At 32.4% G+C, this 17827-nt stretch overlaps 1 protein-coding gene across 1 annotated transcript; it reads left to right on the top strand.

Moving 5' to 3' along the window:
* The first annotated feature begins 1271 nt into the window (after positions 1-1271).
* Positions 1272-15118, top strand: LOC148307402 (uncharacterized). The gene is made up of 9 exons (XM_088263524.1): positions 1272-1792; positions 4283-4541; positions 6950-7217; positions 7743-7916; positions 8827-9027; positions 10308-10481; positions 12540-12729; positions 13736-13886; positions 14002-15118. The coding sequence occupies exons 1-9, from the start codon at positions 1667-1669 to the stop codon at positions 14154-14156; spliced, it is 1698 nt and encodes a 565-aa protein (XP_088119650.1). The 5' UTR covers positions 1272-1666; the 3' UTR covers positions 14157-15118.
* Positions 15119-17827: the final 2709 nt, after the last annotated feature.

Below are 17827 nucleotides of genomic sequence, written 5' to 3' on the forward strand. Positions count from 1 at the left end.
GTTCAAAATGAAAACTGCTTTGTATTGTATTCATAAATAATCTAACCTGGAATTATAAAAATACCTTAATTTTTTTTCTTTTTAAATATGTTTCTGAGACAACCAACTTCTTGGATGAAGCTAATGCCAATGGTTCCCGGTGAAGAAGGAACATGGTTAGTGGTAAAATAAAAGTGCTTTGTCAAAGTCAAAATAACATTTTATCAGAGGTTTTGATTAAAAAAAGTTTTGTGCATATTGATTTTTAGTTCGGTTAGGTAATTAAGCATTTATGAGCCGTCATAAAACCTTTATCTTGTTAAGAATATAAACATTGAATAGAAAACAATCTTTGAAAACCACATTAGTTTCAAACCACTTTCATATTCAATATGCTAATAAAAAGCTCGTTTGATATCAAATATACCTTTTTATACTAAAGACAGCCATTCTCATGCTCGGAAAGTTAATATATACACCAAAATTGTTTATTTTAATAGAGAAGGGCGTTATCAAATCTTTTTTGGCTGATTTATACATTTATGATAGATGTATAAATCTGCCCAAAAAGTATCATTGATAAAAAAATCTGTTACTTAAAAAATACTTAAATAATAAGTAGTTGCCGACCCATGTTCTGGGCGAATCACTGCGGTAGCAAGAGCTTTATAGTCTATGATGTTTATTTCCGTTTGTACTTTTAATTGACAGAAGATCATAGTCGTTTTAAGGAACCGATTAAATTAAATCTACTGTATTTGCGATCCTAATTTTTCGTTCAAAAGCAATATTTTTTTTACCAAACGCGACTCCATTTGATGAAACTTCCCAAGACCTTCACCAGGCATCTTAATATATTTAACCTGTTCCCCGAATTCACAAAACATGTAACAAGCTTGACCTACTAATAAAAGTTCGCATGAAAAAAGATATTGGACTTTTCCTGACCCCCTGTATCTTATCCTCATAAATGTAAGATCATATAAGCAACGCCTCGTTCGCGAGTAAATAATTTCTATTCTCAACCAGAGTCGTCGTCTAAAAATCAATACAAATTGGTCAAAACTTACTAACTTCATTATAATTGTAAAGTCAAATTATATGTATACCGAATAAATTTGGGTACGAGGAACGCAAACAAACGGAGGTTGGCCAGCAGAAAATGAGAGCTGACCAACGTATGTACCTAGGTACCTATTTAGTCAGTATTGGTCATTTGCTTACTAGTACATAATCTTTGGTATGCTGTATACAAATTAGTCTTTGGTATGTTGGGAATCTGTGATCGCGGTAATCGGGTTGTGATCTATGATTATACTGTCTGTGGTACTACAGAGTTTTGTATATTTGGATCAATTTTGTTTCGAATAACGTAAAAATCTGGTCAGATGGTGAAAGTTATAATAATTCGACGTTAATATAATTGTTTTGTGGTGGAAACCATGGGACATGAAAAGAGAAACAGGCCGACTCCAGAAAAGAAGGGCCGATGACATTGTCCCCGTCGCGGGTAAAAAAGTTGATTGGAAAAGCCAGTAAAGTCTACATCCAGCGGTGCAGGGACGGCTATACAAATTAGTTATTAGTCTCTGGGGACGGCTGATAAAGAAAAAGAAGAATATTGTTATTTCGAATTTTTATTCGAATTTTATATTGTTTTGAACAAGACAAGAAATAAGGCAGCAATATGGGGATGGATGTAATTTTATACTGTCGGCTTTGTGCTGAAATTAGTATAAGTGACAGTAAAATGACAGTCGTAAATAATGACGACAAATTATGGGAAATTATTGTCAAATATCTGTCTATAAAGGTACATTCTTTCAGCATTTGCAATTGTCAAAAAATTTTAATACTATGTTCTATCTCTTCGCACTTCTCAAGAAAAAACGCTTTGGATTCCTCACCATAAAACATCATTCTTTCATAATACCTTTACTTTCTATGCCAATAATAATGCGCCTTTGATAATTTTAAGAATTTTCAACTACAAATCGAAGAACTACAATGTGTTTGACATTGAACATATTTGAAATTGCCATAAATAATAGTTAATATACAGTTGTGTGAGAATTTGCTATGGCCACCCGGAGTTTTTCTGTAAAACTGGAAGAAAGAATGATTTTGTTTTATAAATTTTTTGATTACATGTAATCATAAGTTAAAAATTGGGTTCCTGACGTTTCACACTGTGTCAATAAGATACAGTGCCCTGTGCACCATAAACCACAGTTTGTCATACCGCTAGCAAAAGTAGAAAATTTCAGAGACGCACCGCTGTGTCGTGTCACGGAAAGGGCGGCAAACTGGGGATAAAAGAAAAGTCCCTTTGGAATCGTGCCGTTTTCAATTCTCCGTTGGCCGTATTCAAAGGCTGCTCAGGAGAGTGTTGGGGCTGGTGCGCCGGTGCACCTTGCTGCCGCCATGGAGTACCGGGCTACCGACGTGTTGAAGTTCGCTGGCGACGTCGCTAGAGAAGACTAAGATCACCACTCCGCCAACTGCAGCTTGCCATCCACAATGTTGAGGAGTTAAACAAGCTGCTTTTTGGCGTGACCATCGCTTGGGCAGGCGTCCTGCCCAATCAAGCCCAAGAACACCAAGAAGGTCCGATAATACATCGGCTCCTTATTCCCCGCCCCCAGACGGTCCGAGAATATTGATTTTTTTCTTCTTTATTCATCATCATTATCATATCATTATCCACGTCTCTATAAGTACCCCTGAGGTAGTATTTTCTGAAAATGGCGCTTTATAAATTATCCAAATTTTTTATTATTATTATTATTATTATTATGGGTTAGAAGAAGATAGAAGAATTGTTGATGCCTAAATATCTGCTTTTCTATTTTTTTTTAGTAAAAGACAAATTCTTTTCTCTTTATATTATTACTCGCTTCTAAAAGTAGTCAGCTACGCCAACCAGTTGGCAATTAGTCAGTAAAATTTTCAAGAGAACTATTTGAGAGGTCTCTGTATGCCCGAGACTGAAGATAAGTGCACAGATGTTGGTCTCTTCTGCGGGACGAGAAGGGCAAGTCCTGACGGTAGAAGTGTTGTAAGGACCGCTTGATTCAACGAAGGCCAAGATCGAAATGTAGAAATGGTGTGATGGGCAAATAAAGTAATCTTCTGAAGTGTTCACCACTGACGACTGGTACTTGGCGGTAGCTCCGTAATTCTTCGTATTTTGCTCCTCAGAAACCGGTACTCTGCTAGTACCTTAATGCTTATTTGCTTGATGTATTGAATGACTGTTTGCATATTTAATCGGTTCAACTAGAAAGACCCGCGCATTTCCGCTGGAAATCATTGTCCCACTCTAACCCATCCATACCGCTCGCTGCAATGTAAATACAAGGGACAATAGCGATTTTAAGTGGTCAGAAACTCCCGTGGCTGAACGTACTACGCTTCATTAACATAATTTTTTCTCATAACATATTTATTCTATCAATTATTGTCTAATGTTATTCTATGAAATATTGCTACACCCGAAAGCGAAATTGTTTCTTTATTGAGGGGCGGCATACCGTACCAAATTACATTATGGTTCTTTTCAGGCCCACATTCTTAATTATAACATGCATTTAATTATATATTTATAATAACAATTTATAAAATAATTTATGCCTAATGATGAAGCTAACAAGAACTCTTAAAATGTTATTCTATCAAATATTGCTACACCCGAAAGCGAAATTGTTTCTTTATTGAGGGGCGGCATACCGTACCAAATTACATTATGGTTCTTTTCAGGCCCACATTCTTAATTATAACATGCATTTAATTATATATTTATAATAACAATTTATAAAATAATTTATGCCTAATAATGAATCTAACAAGAACTCTTAAAACCCATATATTATCCTTGGAATCTGAACTGTCGCTTAAAATATTCCTTCTTTCTTGGATCCTCTTCATCTCTTAATAAATATATAATATAATTAAAATGTAACTTTGTTTTAAAATCACTATAAATATTATACTTAATTATAATGCATACTGGTTTCGAAACTAACCACTTCTTTATCAAGACTGATTAATACTATGTGTTAATATGTGCTAATGTATTAACATGTGCTATGTAACGCTTCTTTTTCAGTCTTGATAAAGAAGCGGTTTGCTTCGAAACCGGTAGACATTATAATTAAGTTATCAAATATTTATAGTGATTTTAAAACAAAGCTACATTTTATTCATAAAATAGAAAATCACAAAGTTAGTGCTTCAAATATGAATTATAAATAAATAATAGCTAAGAAACATGTATTATTATTATTATTTTGTGTTTTTACAGATTAATCAAAATGAATTTTTGCCGACCACCGTATGTGATTCATGCAGAGATATTGTAATGGCTTTTGAGGAATTCGCTATTAAATGTAATGCAGCGCAGATAGAGCTGGAGGGCCTTTTGGATCAAAAAAACGTTTTAGGCGACCCAATGCTTCAAGCAGTATTATCTAATAATGATGGAGATGCGGATCATTTCAACGATGATTTCGTTGGTGTTCATGATGGTGACAGTGATGATGAAATTCCTGTAGCTGTGATGGGTATGCTTTATCAAACTATTTGTCAAATGCTTTTTAAATTATACCAAATGCCTAAAAAAAATATTGATTTTATAATTTTTTTTTAAATTTAAGTTTTACTTGGCAAATACTGCTATTTCTTAAATTCAATTGTGACATTTTCAAACACCGTAAGTGAATCTAAGTTTAAATTTTTTAATTGTGTCCTTGGGACGTTGAAGGATGAAGGGTAGGTGCTGTTTTACTATTTTTATTCATTTACTTTATTTTTTATCAGTGGGAACATAGACAATAGGGGGGAGGCTTTAGTCATTGTCATATTGTTAATTATGGGTTTTTTATTATTTTTATGAATTTCTATTGTTTCTAAATGTTTTTTACGTTATTGTTGTTATATTTTGGATCATCATTTATTAAATGGTTAGCGACCTCTGTAAAATTATTATTTTTTAAACATTCATGTTCCCCGATTCTTGTTTTTGTACCACTAATTAGAATTTAAAAAAAAAAAACATCACTCACCTCCTCCTTATCCTTCAACACCCAAGGACAAAACTCTAAAACTTAGAGACTTAGCTTCACATGTTGTTTTAAAATGTTGCGGAATGCATCAAAACATCTGTCACAATAGATTTAAAGAGATTGTGGTATTCACCAAGTAAAACTTAAATTAAAAATGGATTGATATTACCACAAAGGGACAGCCAATTTAATTAATGAATTTTAGTTTTTTTACTGAATTATTTGTCTTTTTCAAATAGCTCACCCAAATAATTTCCACGGTGTAAATGGGTAGTCAAGTGACGATTTTAGAATATTTAATGTGGTACTAGTATCCTACCACACAAAATAATTAATTAATTCAAATAAAAATAATAAAACATTAAAAAAAAAAAAAACTATTATGGACAAATCTTAGAAAAGGCGTTATCATTCTATTGGAATAACATCTATGGAAAAATTCATACAATTTAATTTTAACCTCTCCAGGATTATTTGATCATAACTAAGCAAATCTTCACAATTCCAAAATACATAGGTTGTCCTTTGCACATATAGCTCACTCCTTTCAAAAACGTCATATATAAAAAAACTTTATTTTTCAGGAGATTATTTTTAAGGTTTAAAAATATAATAAAATGTATTAAAAATAAATATCAAGCCTCTTGTTGAACTTTTTACTGTGCAACAGATCTTTTTAGGTTAAACCTAAATGTTTTTTCTCCATTTGAAAAATATTTAGTATATTTAAAAAAAAAAAATTAAACAATACCTTTTCTTCAAAATGCAAAAACCACAGTTTCTGCCCTGTAGCGGGTAAATATTAAGTTAAAAATATGCCACTTTTGCTGGGATATAGTACATTTTCTGGACATTCCAAAAACATGCACAACTGGAAATTGACAATATTTGATATATGACGTTTAAAGGAGTGAGCGATATAAAATGCTTTTACACTACTATGTTTCTTCTAAATCTTAAATCTATAAATTATATTAATTTTTTGATGAAAAATATCTCTTTGCACTAGCATTTTCTTGAAATTCTCTAAATTACACTTTATTATACTGTATAGTTACAAATTAAATTCTGTGCTTACACTAGTCACATGTTACTATCAGTTCTCAGAAATACCTTGGATTATATTTTTAGGCAACTTTGAACAAAACTGTTAAAATTTTTCCAACATAAGGGCTGTTTTTTTCTTTAATTTAATAGTTGAATGTTTTAAGAATGCCAATGAATAGAGCCTTCCACTAGAATGGAATATAAATTTTCCTTTCTAAGTTTGTCCCTTACATAAATTTATATTTACAGTGATGATATGTTAATATGTAAAATATCTATAGGGTAAGCCGTTAAATAGTGAACGATTTGATTGTTAAAAATTTTAGCAAAAAATATCTTTAAATAACTTGAATGTAATTGCGATTCATATCTTTTATTAACATCATAACAATTGTTTTTCTTAGGTAAGGAAACCTCTAGCATTAATGCAAGCTTTAATGAATTAATGAACTTTTTGGACGATGATATGATGTAGTTCAGACACCCTGTCAAAATATTAAGATGTCGGTTTTCAGATCGGCAAGTGACTGGAATATTAACATACACATTGATTTTCTTGTGTGAAACCAGGTGTTTCGAGTGGTTAAGTAGCCATATGATATTGCCGAATTTCAATATGATATCCAGGAAGCATTCAATGCAAAATAGTCATGAAGTAATTTCAAAAAATCAAATCGAACTAATGAGAAATATGAAAATGGCACTGCCATTTAGTCATTCATTGAATGGCTCACCTTATAGAATGTGTAGGAATAGGGTATGCTTTAAAAAAATTATGAAAATTTATTCGCAGTCTACCATCTTGTTTAAAAAATTAAAGTATTGTTTATTCACAACTAATTAAGTAAGGTATTTTTCAGCCAAAAGGAAATCCACTACTTCGGTCAAAACCAAATCAAAGAAAAGATCCAAATTGGATGATCCTGACTTTGAAATTCATCCTAAAAAACTTATAAAATCTGAAAAAAAACTCATAAAATCTGAACCTGAAGATTCAGAATTTGACTTTGTTCCGACAAAAAAACCAAAAAGCAAAGTTCGACCCACAAAATACTCTAAACGAATGAAAGACAGTGAAGAACCAAGGCTGAACAAAAAGCGAAATAAATTTGATTTTTCATCAGTCAGGTAACTATTTCCGACTTTTGTGATTCCTTTAGTGAGATCCACGCATATGTATATAACGTGGTAATAATTTCCTTCGTAAATTGGGTGTAAATAATATGTAAAGTGGGTGTATAATAATAAAATAAACAATGTGTTGCTTTGTAATTAAAGTTTATTCTTAATTTATCTTTATAATATTTTTCTATCTATCTATCTGATTCTGACAGTTCAGAATATTATATTTTTTCTATGTGATGTCTTTTGTTTTATTCAGTGTGACGCATGCGACATCTGGTGGTAGAACTGTTTTATGTAGGTATTATTTGTAAGTACGTAATAAAATGTATAGGTAGGTACCTAGTTATTTTATTACATGTATTAGTTAAGTAGCTATATGGGGTATCATTATACACAGGAAAAGGAGTTAACTAGAAGTTTAAAAAAAAGGAAAATTACAAATTGTTGTTTACTTTTAAGGCAATCTTCTCCTTCCTCAGTACACATGTGTATGGTTTATATTAAGTTATAGAATATTTTTTTTTTCAGACTCGCTTGCCATTTGTGTCCCAATGTATATCACTATGCGCATCAACTGGAAAACCATACAAGATCATGCCATTCTGAAAACTTCAAAGTATTGTGCACATGTGGAATGCACATAACGAGTAGAACTAATTTAATCCGACATATAAAGCGCCACTCGGACGGTAGCGATGTAACGTATGTTAACCTTCTTTATAAATAATTTGAAATGAAATTATTAACTCTTTACCAGATGTTTGCACACGGTCTGTGATATATTATGATGTCCATACAGTTTGTAACAGCGTGGTACCCAAAATACTAACCTCAATTTCACTGGACCGAGGTTGTTATTTTCATAATTTTCAGCTTAAAATGTAACTAATTCTTTATACTACCGGTATCAGAAGTCTGCTAGAACGAAGTAGCGATTGGGGAACGGACAAAGGAAGGAGTGGGCCTGTAAGTGTCTGTGTGGGTCATTTTAAATTCAAACCTTTCAAATCCCTTACAGGTTAAAGACTGGAAATCTATAACCAAAATCTGCAAAAGAACCCTATCATTTTTTTTTCATTCAAACCTTTATCCGCACCCCAATGGTGCATCATACAAACGCAATGTTATCTTGATCGTTAACATATGAAGGAAAGGTGATCAGCCCTCCGCTTCAGGTACCAGTCCAGGGTAATATTGAATAAATGTTCAATATTAGCCACCGTAGTGTAATGGTCAGCACTCTCGGCTACCGTTCTGGAGGTCCCGGGTTTGATTCCCAGAGGGGGTCAAATGAATATTAATATAATAAATTTGAAATAAACTTGAAGCGGAGGGCTGATCACCTTTTCTTCATGTGTAAACGATAAAAATAACACTGCATTTATATGATGCAGTGCCCTATGCACCGTTGGGTGCGAATGAGGGTTAAAAGAAGAAGAAGAAATACAAACTTTGGATAAGTTTCTGCGGATGAAAAATAGAACTCACTTTTCAGATACAGTTTACTCACTCCATGAGAGGCTTAAAATGCAAATTAATGATCAACTAATTCCAGTGGTCAATCTGAAAGTTATGTGTACCAAATAATAATTATGTATCGCTTCTGTTCAAGGTGTAATCACTGTGATAAAACTTTTATATCGCCATCACTACTCCGAAAACACATGAGAAAATTCAACTTACTTAGTAATCAATTTACGTGTGATCAGTGTCCGAAAAAATATAAGAGTAAATATTCACTGAAAGGTCATAAAATTTTGCACTTGCCTGTCGACGAACGACCCGCATACACTTGTGATAACTGTGGCACTACGTAAGTAATCTTAATTATATTCTCAATATTATTCACATTTAAAGCAACATTTTGAGTGTGCCCAAATACTTGTTCACAAAATCTGGATTATCTCCAATTACAGGAGTTATTTTCATATTATTTTTTGACATCTCATCAAAGATGAGAATGGTGTTGAAAATGATATTTTTCTGGCGTTTCTGAAGTGAGTGATTATAATCCAGGATTCGGACCTCACACACTAATAAAAGAGTTTCTGCTCAATAAAAAGCCTCTTTTCATCTCACCAATAGATGTCTCTAGTGAAGTTCCAGTGATTCAAGAACAATGTTTCAAAATTGGTTGATATATATAGAACTTCCAAGAATTTGAGCAGTGTGGTTGTCAATAATGGGTAGAATTGGTGAATGTTACACATGTGGAAAGTGATCACTTAAACTAGCCTATGACGGTCGTCAGCACCGTAAATGCACAGACTTCCATATTCTTCTTCATCTTTGATGAGATGTCAAAAAATAATATGAATATTTAAAGCATTTACTTTGTGGTTAGTCATTTTTACTCTTGTATTTTTTTACAAAAATGTTAGTACATAATTGTATTAGTATACAACCACTCACCGAGATTTTTATGTCGGTTTCAAGACATACCCGTCTCTTCGTCAAGACAATCACTACCACAGTATGCAAACAATACTACCCGTCACTACTATAGCACTATTTACACACTTAAAACTAGTAGTATCGTTTGTATTGACGGGTACGTCTCGAAACCGGTAGATATGAAAATCTCCATGAGTGGTTATATACTAATATTACGTACTAACATTTTTGTAAAAAAAATATAAAAGTAATCTTAATTTATCATAATAATGGACATTAGTAGGTTATGTATATATAGTATAAGGTTTATATATTTAAATATAAAAATAAAGCACTCGCATGGACCACCTTTTTGAGCTTATTAATGTAAATACAACTAGTTTCAAGAAATGTCGTCATCAACAGGACCGGTGATGTGCAAATTTATAGTTTATGAAAAGTAAAGGTAATTTTTTTAGTTATGCTAATTTCTATTGAAATATTTCTGAAATTACTAATGTTTGTACAAGGATGACCTGTTGTCCAAGAGTCAGTTCTCAATATTTTCAGTTAGAAAGGTAACCCCGTCGAATACAAAGGGACTGCCGTACTTGCAAATATTTTTATAAAATAAATAAATAAATTTGAATTGTATAAAAATAATGAATTATATTCAGAGGTCATAAATAATAATGATATGAAGAAATTGTTTATTTCTAGTTTCCACAAGCCATCGAGTTTGAGAGCTCATATTTCCAATATGCACGTGAATAATAAGGCAACAATCGTATGTGATATCTGCGGACGCACTTTTAAAAATAATGGACAGTTAAATGTACATAAATCTGTGCATTCCCAAGAAAAACTATGGGCTTGCACCCTTTGTCCGAGCAAGTTAGTATGATTATTTTTATTATTTTTAAATACCTCATTTAACCTTTCCTTCCTGGTGATATGTATTTACTATAATTCGACTCTAATAATGAGAATATCGAAATAAAATATTACAGATACGGGCTCAGAATTTTTGTATTCCTCCGTAATATAATTTTGTATTACATAAAAGTATTATAATATGTATAAAGTTATTCATTTGCAAAAAAATAATTTCTGAAAAAATCACAGATAAAATCACCCATACACAAACGACTCCCAGTGTGCATCCGTGGCGTGCTTTACACACACGCGTACGCGGGTTGATAGTGTTTCCGCTGATCTCCTTTTAAAATCCCTGTTATTTTAAGCTTTTAGCCTGAATAAAATCCAGCTATTAAACTTAAAATACTTATTGTATTCTGCCTGTTTATAGAACGTTGAAAACTTTATAATATGCATCATTAAGTCAAAATTTCATGTTTTCGAGTTAACGTTTTTTGCCAGTACACCTACGATAGGTACTTAGCGTTTTTCTCGGCTATTGCGGTCACTTATCTACACAAGATCTTGGATCGCATTTCCAGCATATGAATGGCTGAAAATATGCTAGTTGAAAATTATACTTACCGGAGTTTCCTCTAGGGTACTATATACTGATGTGAAATAATTTGGAAGAATGTACATGCGTAACATTAAAAAGGTTTCTGTCAACTTACTAATTTCAACCATAGATATCGCCTATAAAGTTTTTTCAAAGAAACTAATTGTGTTGTCAATTGAATTATATGTACAACTCTTTGAAATTGGTGGCTAAATGGTGAATATTTAAAGTGATCACTTAAACCAGTCGATTATAGGTCGTAATCCCTGTTTATGCTCAGACTTCCTTATTCCCATCTCAATAAAAACAAATTCATCTATCTTGTAATATCAATTAATTTTTCATGTAAATAGCTCCCAAGTGGATAAATTTTTTTGGGCATACTCAAAAATATTGTGGATAACATATTTACAAAAAAAATTGTTATACAACTGTTAATCACTAATCCAGGGGTTCCCAATCTTTTTCAGCCCGCGGCGCACTTACAAATTTAGTATTTTGTCACGGCGCCCTACTTTAGTAAGGTATTTGGAATAGATAATGTGACTATATACATATGTATATATATTATAGCCGAAAGAAATAGGTACCTACAATAATAGTAGTTGGGTAGAAAGATGCTAGCTCTCGAAATAGAAATTGTTGCTTTATAGGTACCCGAGAATATTTGTGGTTTCGGATAATGATAGAGGATCGACTCACGGCGCACCCCTTGACTTTCTACGGCGCACCAGGGCGCCGCGGCGCACACTTTGGGAACCCCTGCACTAATCCATTCCTTTATTTTGCCTTTTCTTTAAATTTAAGTTCTCTCTCTTATCTCCTTCGGCAACAAATAAAAGGAATATAAATTCAAGAGTTCTAATTCCGTACTTGCTACGAAATCTCATCTCAGAATGCATTCTACCAACGAAGAGTAAATAATCTTTGGGTGGATAAAGGACGACTTAAGTACTTGCTAGAGCCAGTCCGCGGACAATTTCAATGCTTGGCAATCTGACATTCCCACTTAAAATTACTTTGTATGCACACTCCTAAGTATCTATATTCGTTAGCGATTTCTATTTCATCACAGTTACACGGGTATGTTAGGTAAAATTTGATTCTTTGCTTGGAGGTGATTTTAAATACATTTATATATATTTAAAGAAAAAACATTCATTGTTTAATTTTACATTATTCGCTTTGGTTAGTTGGGAGCTGCTTAAACAGGACTAAATATTCTGGGTCCCATGTGTCCCTATTAAGTGGAATCGACTCTGCATACATTTTTTTTCATGTTATTTATTTTGACTCCATTTCAAGGGCTGATTGAAATCATTTAGCGATTTTGCTGGTGCTTCCAAGGGATTGCTATCTGCTATAAATAAAGAGGGTCATCTGTATATACATATTTGAATACATTTGAGATTTAAATACAAAGAGATGTAAATATTTACTGATTATTAATAAATCGTATTGTTTGGTAAATTTAGATTCAAAACTAAAGCGATGCTGAGGAAACACCGTGATACTCACAGTGATACTTGCTACCAGTGTCCCCAATGTTCGGCTGTACTTAATACTAAAACTACACTTCGTCAGCATATGTTGGTGCATGAGAATATTCACAGATATGTTTGTGCCTTTTGCGGAAAGCGGTACAAAAGGAGATCTGACTTGAGTGTGAGTATATAATTCGGCAATTACATTATAAACACTTTAATTTCTTATATACATATGTAATAAAATACCTAGGTACCTACCTATACATTTTATTAAGTACTTACAAATAGTACCTACATAAAACAGTTCTACCACCAGATGTCGCATGCGTCGCTCAGAATAAAACAAAAGACATCCGATGGAAAAAATATAATATTCTGAACTGTCAGAATCAGACAGATAGATAGATTAGTATTATAAAGATAAATTAAGAATAAACTTTAATTATAAACTTTAATTACAAAGCAACACATTGTTTATTTTATTATTATACACCCACTTTACATATTATTTACACCCAATTCACAAAGAAAAATATTACCACGTTATACATATATGTATTTGATAGGAGTAGTCCACTTTCAAACCGCGTTATGTTAATTTATTTTCTTTTTTAGCCAATGGCGCCAATCGCAAGAATATTCTTATTGAGCTTATTTGAGAGATTTAATGAGTTTTGGCACATTTTAAATATGGACGTTAATATTTTGAATTTTCTAGCGTTTGGCGCCATTGGCTAAAATTTTTTATTTTTTAACATAATCTTTTGCAAGTGGACTACTCATATATAAGTTAGATGGTCCTACAGTAAAGTTTAGGTTATCCGACCTTTGAGTTATCCGACCTACCGGTAAGACAATCACGGATTTTTTTACCCAAGCTTTAGTTTAGTTTCGTAGTTCACTGCATTGTATGTGATTATGTACCATTATATGTGAGTATGTTTTATTACTTTGCTGTAAGTGCATTCTGTTGTTTTAGTTTGTTACATGTACATTTTTGAAAAGTTTTCGATGTGCAAATAATTTTTACACATTTTCAATGTCGTTTTTATCATTTTCCGTGTTATCCGACCTTTTTGCTTATCCGACCTTGCCGCGGCCGGTTTAGGTCGGATTATCAAGACTACCGTATTTACATATTCAGTTACAATACAAGCTCCCATCTCGGTTTGTGTATGTTTCAGCTTCACACCCGTCGCCACACCGGATACCGGCCGTATACTTGTCTCTGGTGTGACAAAACATTCATCGACAACTCTAATATGAGAGATCACAAGAAGAGAGTACATCCCATTGAATTAAAAAAGTATGAAGAAGTGAACGGCCATCCATTAAGTAAAGTACCTTGTTTAAATAACCTTATTCTCATAATTCATATCATCTTTCAGACACAAGTTGTAATACATATGGATTTTTTCATTAGTTTCTAATAAAATTTTTCATTTTGCAGATTCCATAGAAAAAAATAATAAAGGTATTTCTCTAGCGGATAAAAAGCTCATAAATGATTATGTTCCAAAGAAAAATCCATCCAACGAAATAGTTTTTCCACAATTGGACATTGAACCCCTTCCACTTCAGTGTATTCCAAATTATAACAAGTAGTTTGCGTATATTTCACTAAATTATGTTAATATGTTTATTGCATACATACAGGTGGTAGCACTTGTCATTTGGTCGAAACTCGGTGATTTATAGGGGTCCAGCACAGTGTCTAAAGGTGGGGACTGACCGGAATTATGTTACGATGCGAGCATTCGTATAGTCAGTACAGCGCGGCTGTCCAAACTCAAAACACAGTAAGGGACATTTTTTATAGTACATATTTTTTTGCATTTTTGGACTAAGTAGATTCTACTTAGTCCAAACATGCAAAAAAAAAAAAACTACAATTTTTTTTCCCTAACTGTGTTTTAAGTTTGGACAGCCGAGCGCTCCGAGTGCTCCATCCGAAGTCGGATGCTCGCCGCTATGTCAAATGTCAGTCCCCACCTTAAGAAATTGAGATATTAAGCTTCAAAGGTTTACCTCACCAATGGAAGATTGTGCCGCAGTCTGACAAAATGAAAATTCGAAGGCTTGGGTCTGATGCTATACAAAGTTAAAATCAATCCAAGGTTCACAAATATATTTTGTAAATATGGAGTAAAAGCCTTATAGTTTGAGTTTATTTACTGTTGTTCGGGATCAGTAAATTCATAAAGATGGGAAGACACTATTCAAGTCAAGTTATCAAACACAAAGGAAAATATATCTTTAATCCAGTAGGAGCTGGAGCCAAAACACAGGACTGGATCTATAATATCCAGTGAAGAAGGAAATTCAATTTCCCTTAACGTGTGATGAAGGTGCACTTCTGATCCTATTGTAAATTAAGTAGAATAATGACAAGGAAATGTGTAGCTTTAATACGTACATATATGTAAAAAAAAAAAGTATGTTACATAACACAAGTCACTAGTTAAAGTAAGATTCTTATTAATTTAAAAAAAAATATTTATGGGTTTTGTCCATATAAGATTTTATGTTAATGAGACGTATTATTAAATAAAATGAAAACGAACAAATTGTTACTTGTTTTCTTTTTGTTAATAAGGCATAGTTGCGCAATGAAATTTGGAATAGTTTAACTACCATAGCGCTAATTTATTTTATTTATTAATTGATTCAGCAGTCACTTTTTGTTAAAATCTATCCATTTTTAATTACTCACTGAATAAAACTTAAACTAATTTATTTAAGCTGAATACATTATTTTCATTTCGCGATAATCTTTACATTATTGTCATTCATAATGGTCATACAGTTTATTCATGGTGAAATGGCGTAACGTATTGACTGCAAATCATCTGTCAACTATCAAATTGACAGTCTGTAAAAAAAAAGGTTGCCAGTTTAAAAACCAAACCTCTAAAAAAAAAACAGCCCTATATTATAAATATGAAAATAACAAACGTATTGTCGGGTTTCTCAACTCCATCCGGAGGTGGAAGACAGGATTCCAGAAGAGGGTAAAAACCTTATTTTATTATTTTCTTTTCTAACCCTTATCCACAACCAATGGTGCATGCAATGAGCAAATGCTTAGAAGTTCCTGATTGGCCCACACTAGATTATCCATCCTGTTAAAACAGATGCAAATAAAAACATATTTAATTAGCTAGAAGAAACAAAAATCCACTAAATGATCTATAAAGTTTGTACATAATAAGCAAGGTAAATAATAAATGCAATTCCCATTTAAAAAAAAAACAATGGTGCATAGGGCGCTGCATCATATAAACGCAGTTTAATCTTGATCTTTAGCACATGAAGGAAAGGTGATCAGTCCTCCGCTTCAGGTACCAGTTCGGGTTAGTATTGAGTAAATCTTAGAGTGAAAAAATTACTTTTATTTATATAACCCCCCCCCTGGGAATCGAACCTCCAGCTCGGTAGCTAAACGCATTAAACGGAGGCGAAACATTATTAGGTTTTATAATATTTTATACTCTTCTGAAAATGAAGTTAGACACATTAATTTGATAATAAATGTAATACAACATTAAATTATAAAAATATATGCAAGGCTGTTTGAAGAGCATTGTACACCGGGCCAAGGGCAAAAACAGAAATTTATGTCGAAAATAATTGATTCATTGATTTTTTGTTGTAAAAATACAATATAAATGCTATAAAACAAAACATGTCATAAGATGAGAATCAATATTAATTGTGCAGTGCATCGCTCTTGAAATAGCAAGACCCTAACCGACTGCTCAGTGTGAATATTTTTAGTGGGGTATCTATAAAGTGCAATTACATATTTTAAATTCATGCCTCTAGCGAGATAGCAAGTTTTGTCTAGTATTTACACTCATGAATTACCTACATGAAATTATAGTAACTTTAAACATAAAGAGTAAATCCACTCATGAGTAGGCATAGGCTATAAAACTTAAAAAGCGATAAGCGGCGTTGCATAAGCCGTAGTTAGATTTCAGAGTCACTTGGACATTAGGTAATGAAAAAAAAAATAAATACTTATTTTAAAAATGTATTTTACAATAATTGTCATCATTAACTACTATATCCATAAAGTTAAAAATTATACATCAGAACCTCCCGTTGTAAACTTAATTAGTTTCATAAGATGTTTTGTACAACGAAAAAAAAATCCCGTAATAATCGTCGAATACATTAATGTGTTCCGAACCCCTAGAAAATGATCCTTTATAACAATACTTCGTGTTGTAATCCTCTACAAACTTATAAAAGTTTATAGCCTGAGTGCAAGAGAAGGATAATTTTGAGTAATAATGTAAAAATAATGAATTTATCCCTTAACCGCCCAACCTTAGGGTTATTATTAAAAAAGTAGGTAAAAAATCCTTAGGTTTTTTTCGCAAGACAATAACAATAACAAAAATTCGTCATAAATCGTCAATAACAAAATTTATTTCAATGTATCAGATTTATTATTCAGGTTATAAAAATTGCTGTGATATTCCCGAAATTGCCGCCAGCGTAGTTTGTAACTTAAAATTTTGTTTAATTCTAATTTTTGTTTGAAATCAGAATTATCTGTAATCTGAGGGTTCATAACCTGAGTTAATAATAATAATAAATTTGGATAACTCATATAGCGCCATTTTCGTAAAATACTTCCTCAAGGGCGCTTCACTGTGAATGAATTGGGGAAAATATTACGGTGGAATGATTTAGCAAACAAATGTGGTTTTAGTTTTTTTTTTAAAGATCATCTCACTCTCACTATTTCTCACCATTGGTGGAAGAGCATTCCAAGCCATCGCTCCGCAACAGCAAAGGCACGCTCGCCAGATTGAGTTAGTGTATTTGGTAGCACAATGATTGTATCATTAGGAAAAGAAAACGAATTAATCAGCAATAAAAGTATTTTTTGTTTTATTTACATGTAAAAGTATCGGTTTTGTATTTTTATTACAGTATAAATTTATTAACATTCTTAGTAAAATGTTTTATCATTCAGTACACAAAGTAAATTTTACAATTTCGAGACAAATTAAACTTGAAATGTAATTTAGATTTGAAAAAAAAACGTAAATAAAAATATGAATTTATGACAAATAATTTTGATCCCTTTTAACTAGAAAACTGTTTTTAAGACATTTGTTTTTGCCGACACTTCGAAATTTGGTAAAAATGTGTCACAGCATTATCATTGAATAAATTTGTAGCAAAAATAGCTACCTCCTTATTAGGGTGATGCTTCTTAATATACGATGCAACAGTTTCCCATGCTTTCAGCATTTCTT

The sequence above is a fragment of the Brachycentrus maculatus genome, unplaced genomic scaffold (assembly GCF_059751285.1).
Source record: "Brachycentrus maculatus isolate JH-2025_06_01 unplaced genomic scaffold, ASM5975128v1 h1tg000199l, whole genome shotgun sequence".
Lineage (NCBI taxonomy): Eukaryota > Metazoa > Arthropoda > Insecta > Trichoptera > Brachycentridae > Brachycentrus > Brachycentrus maculatus.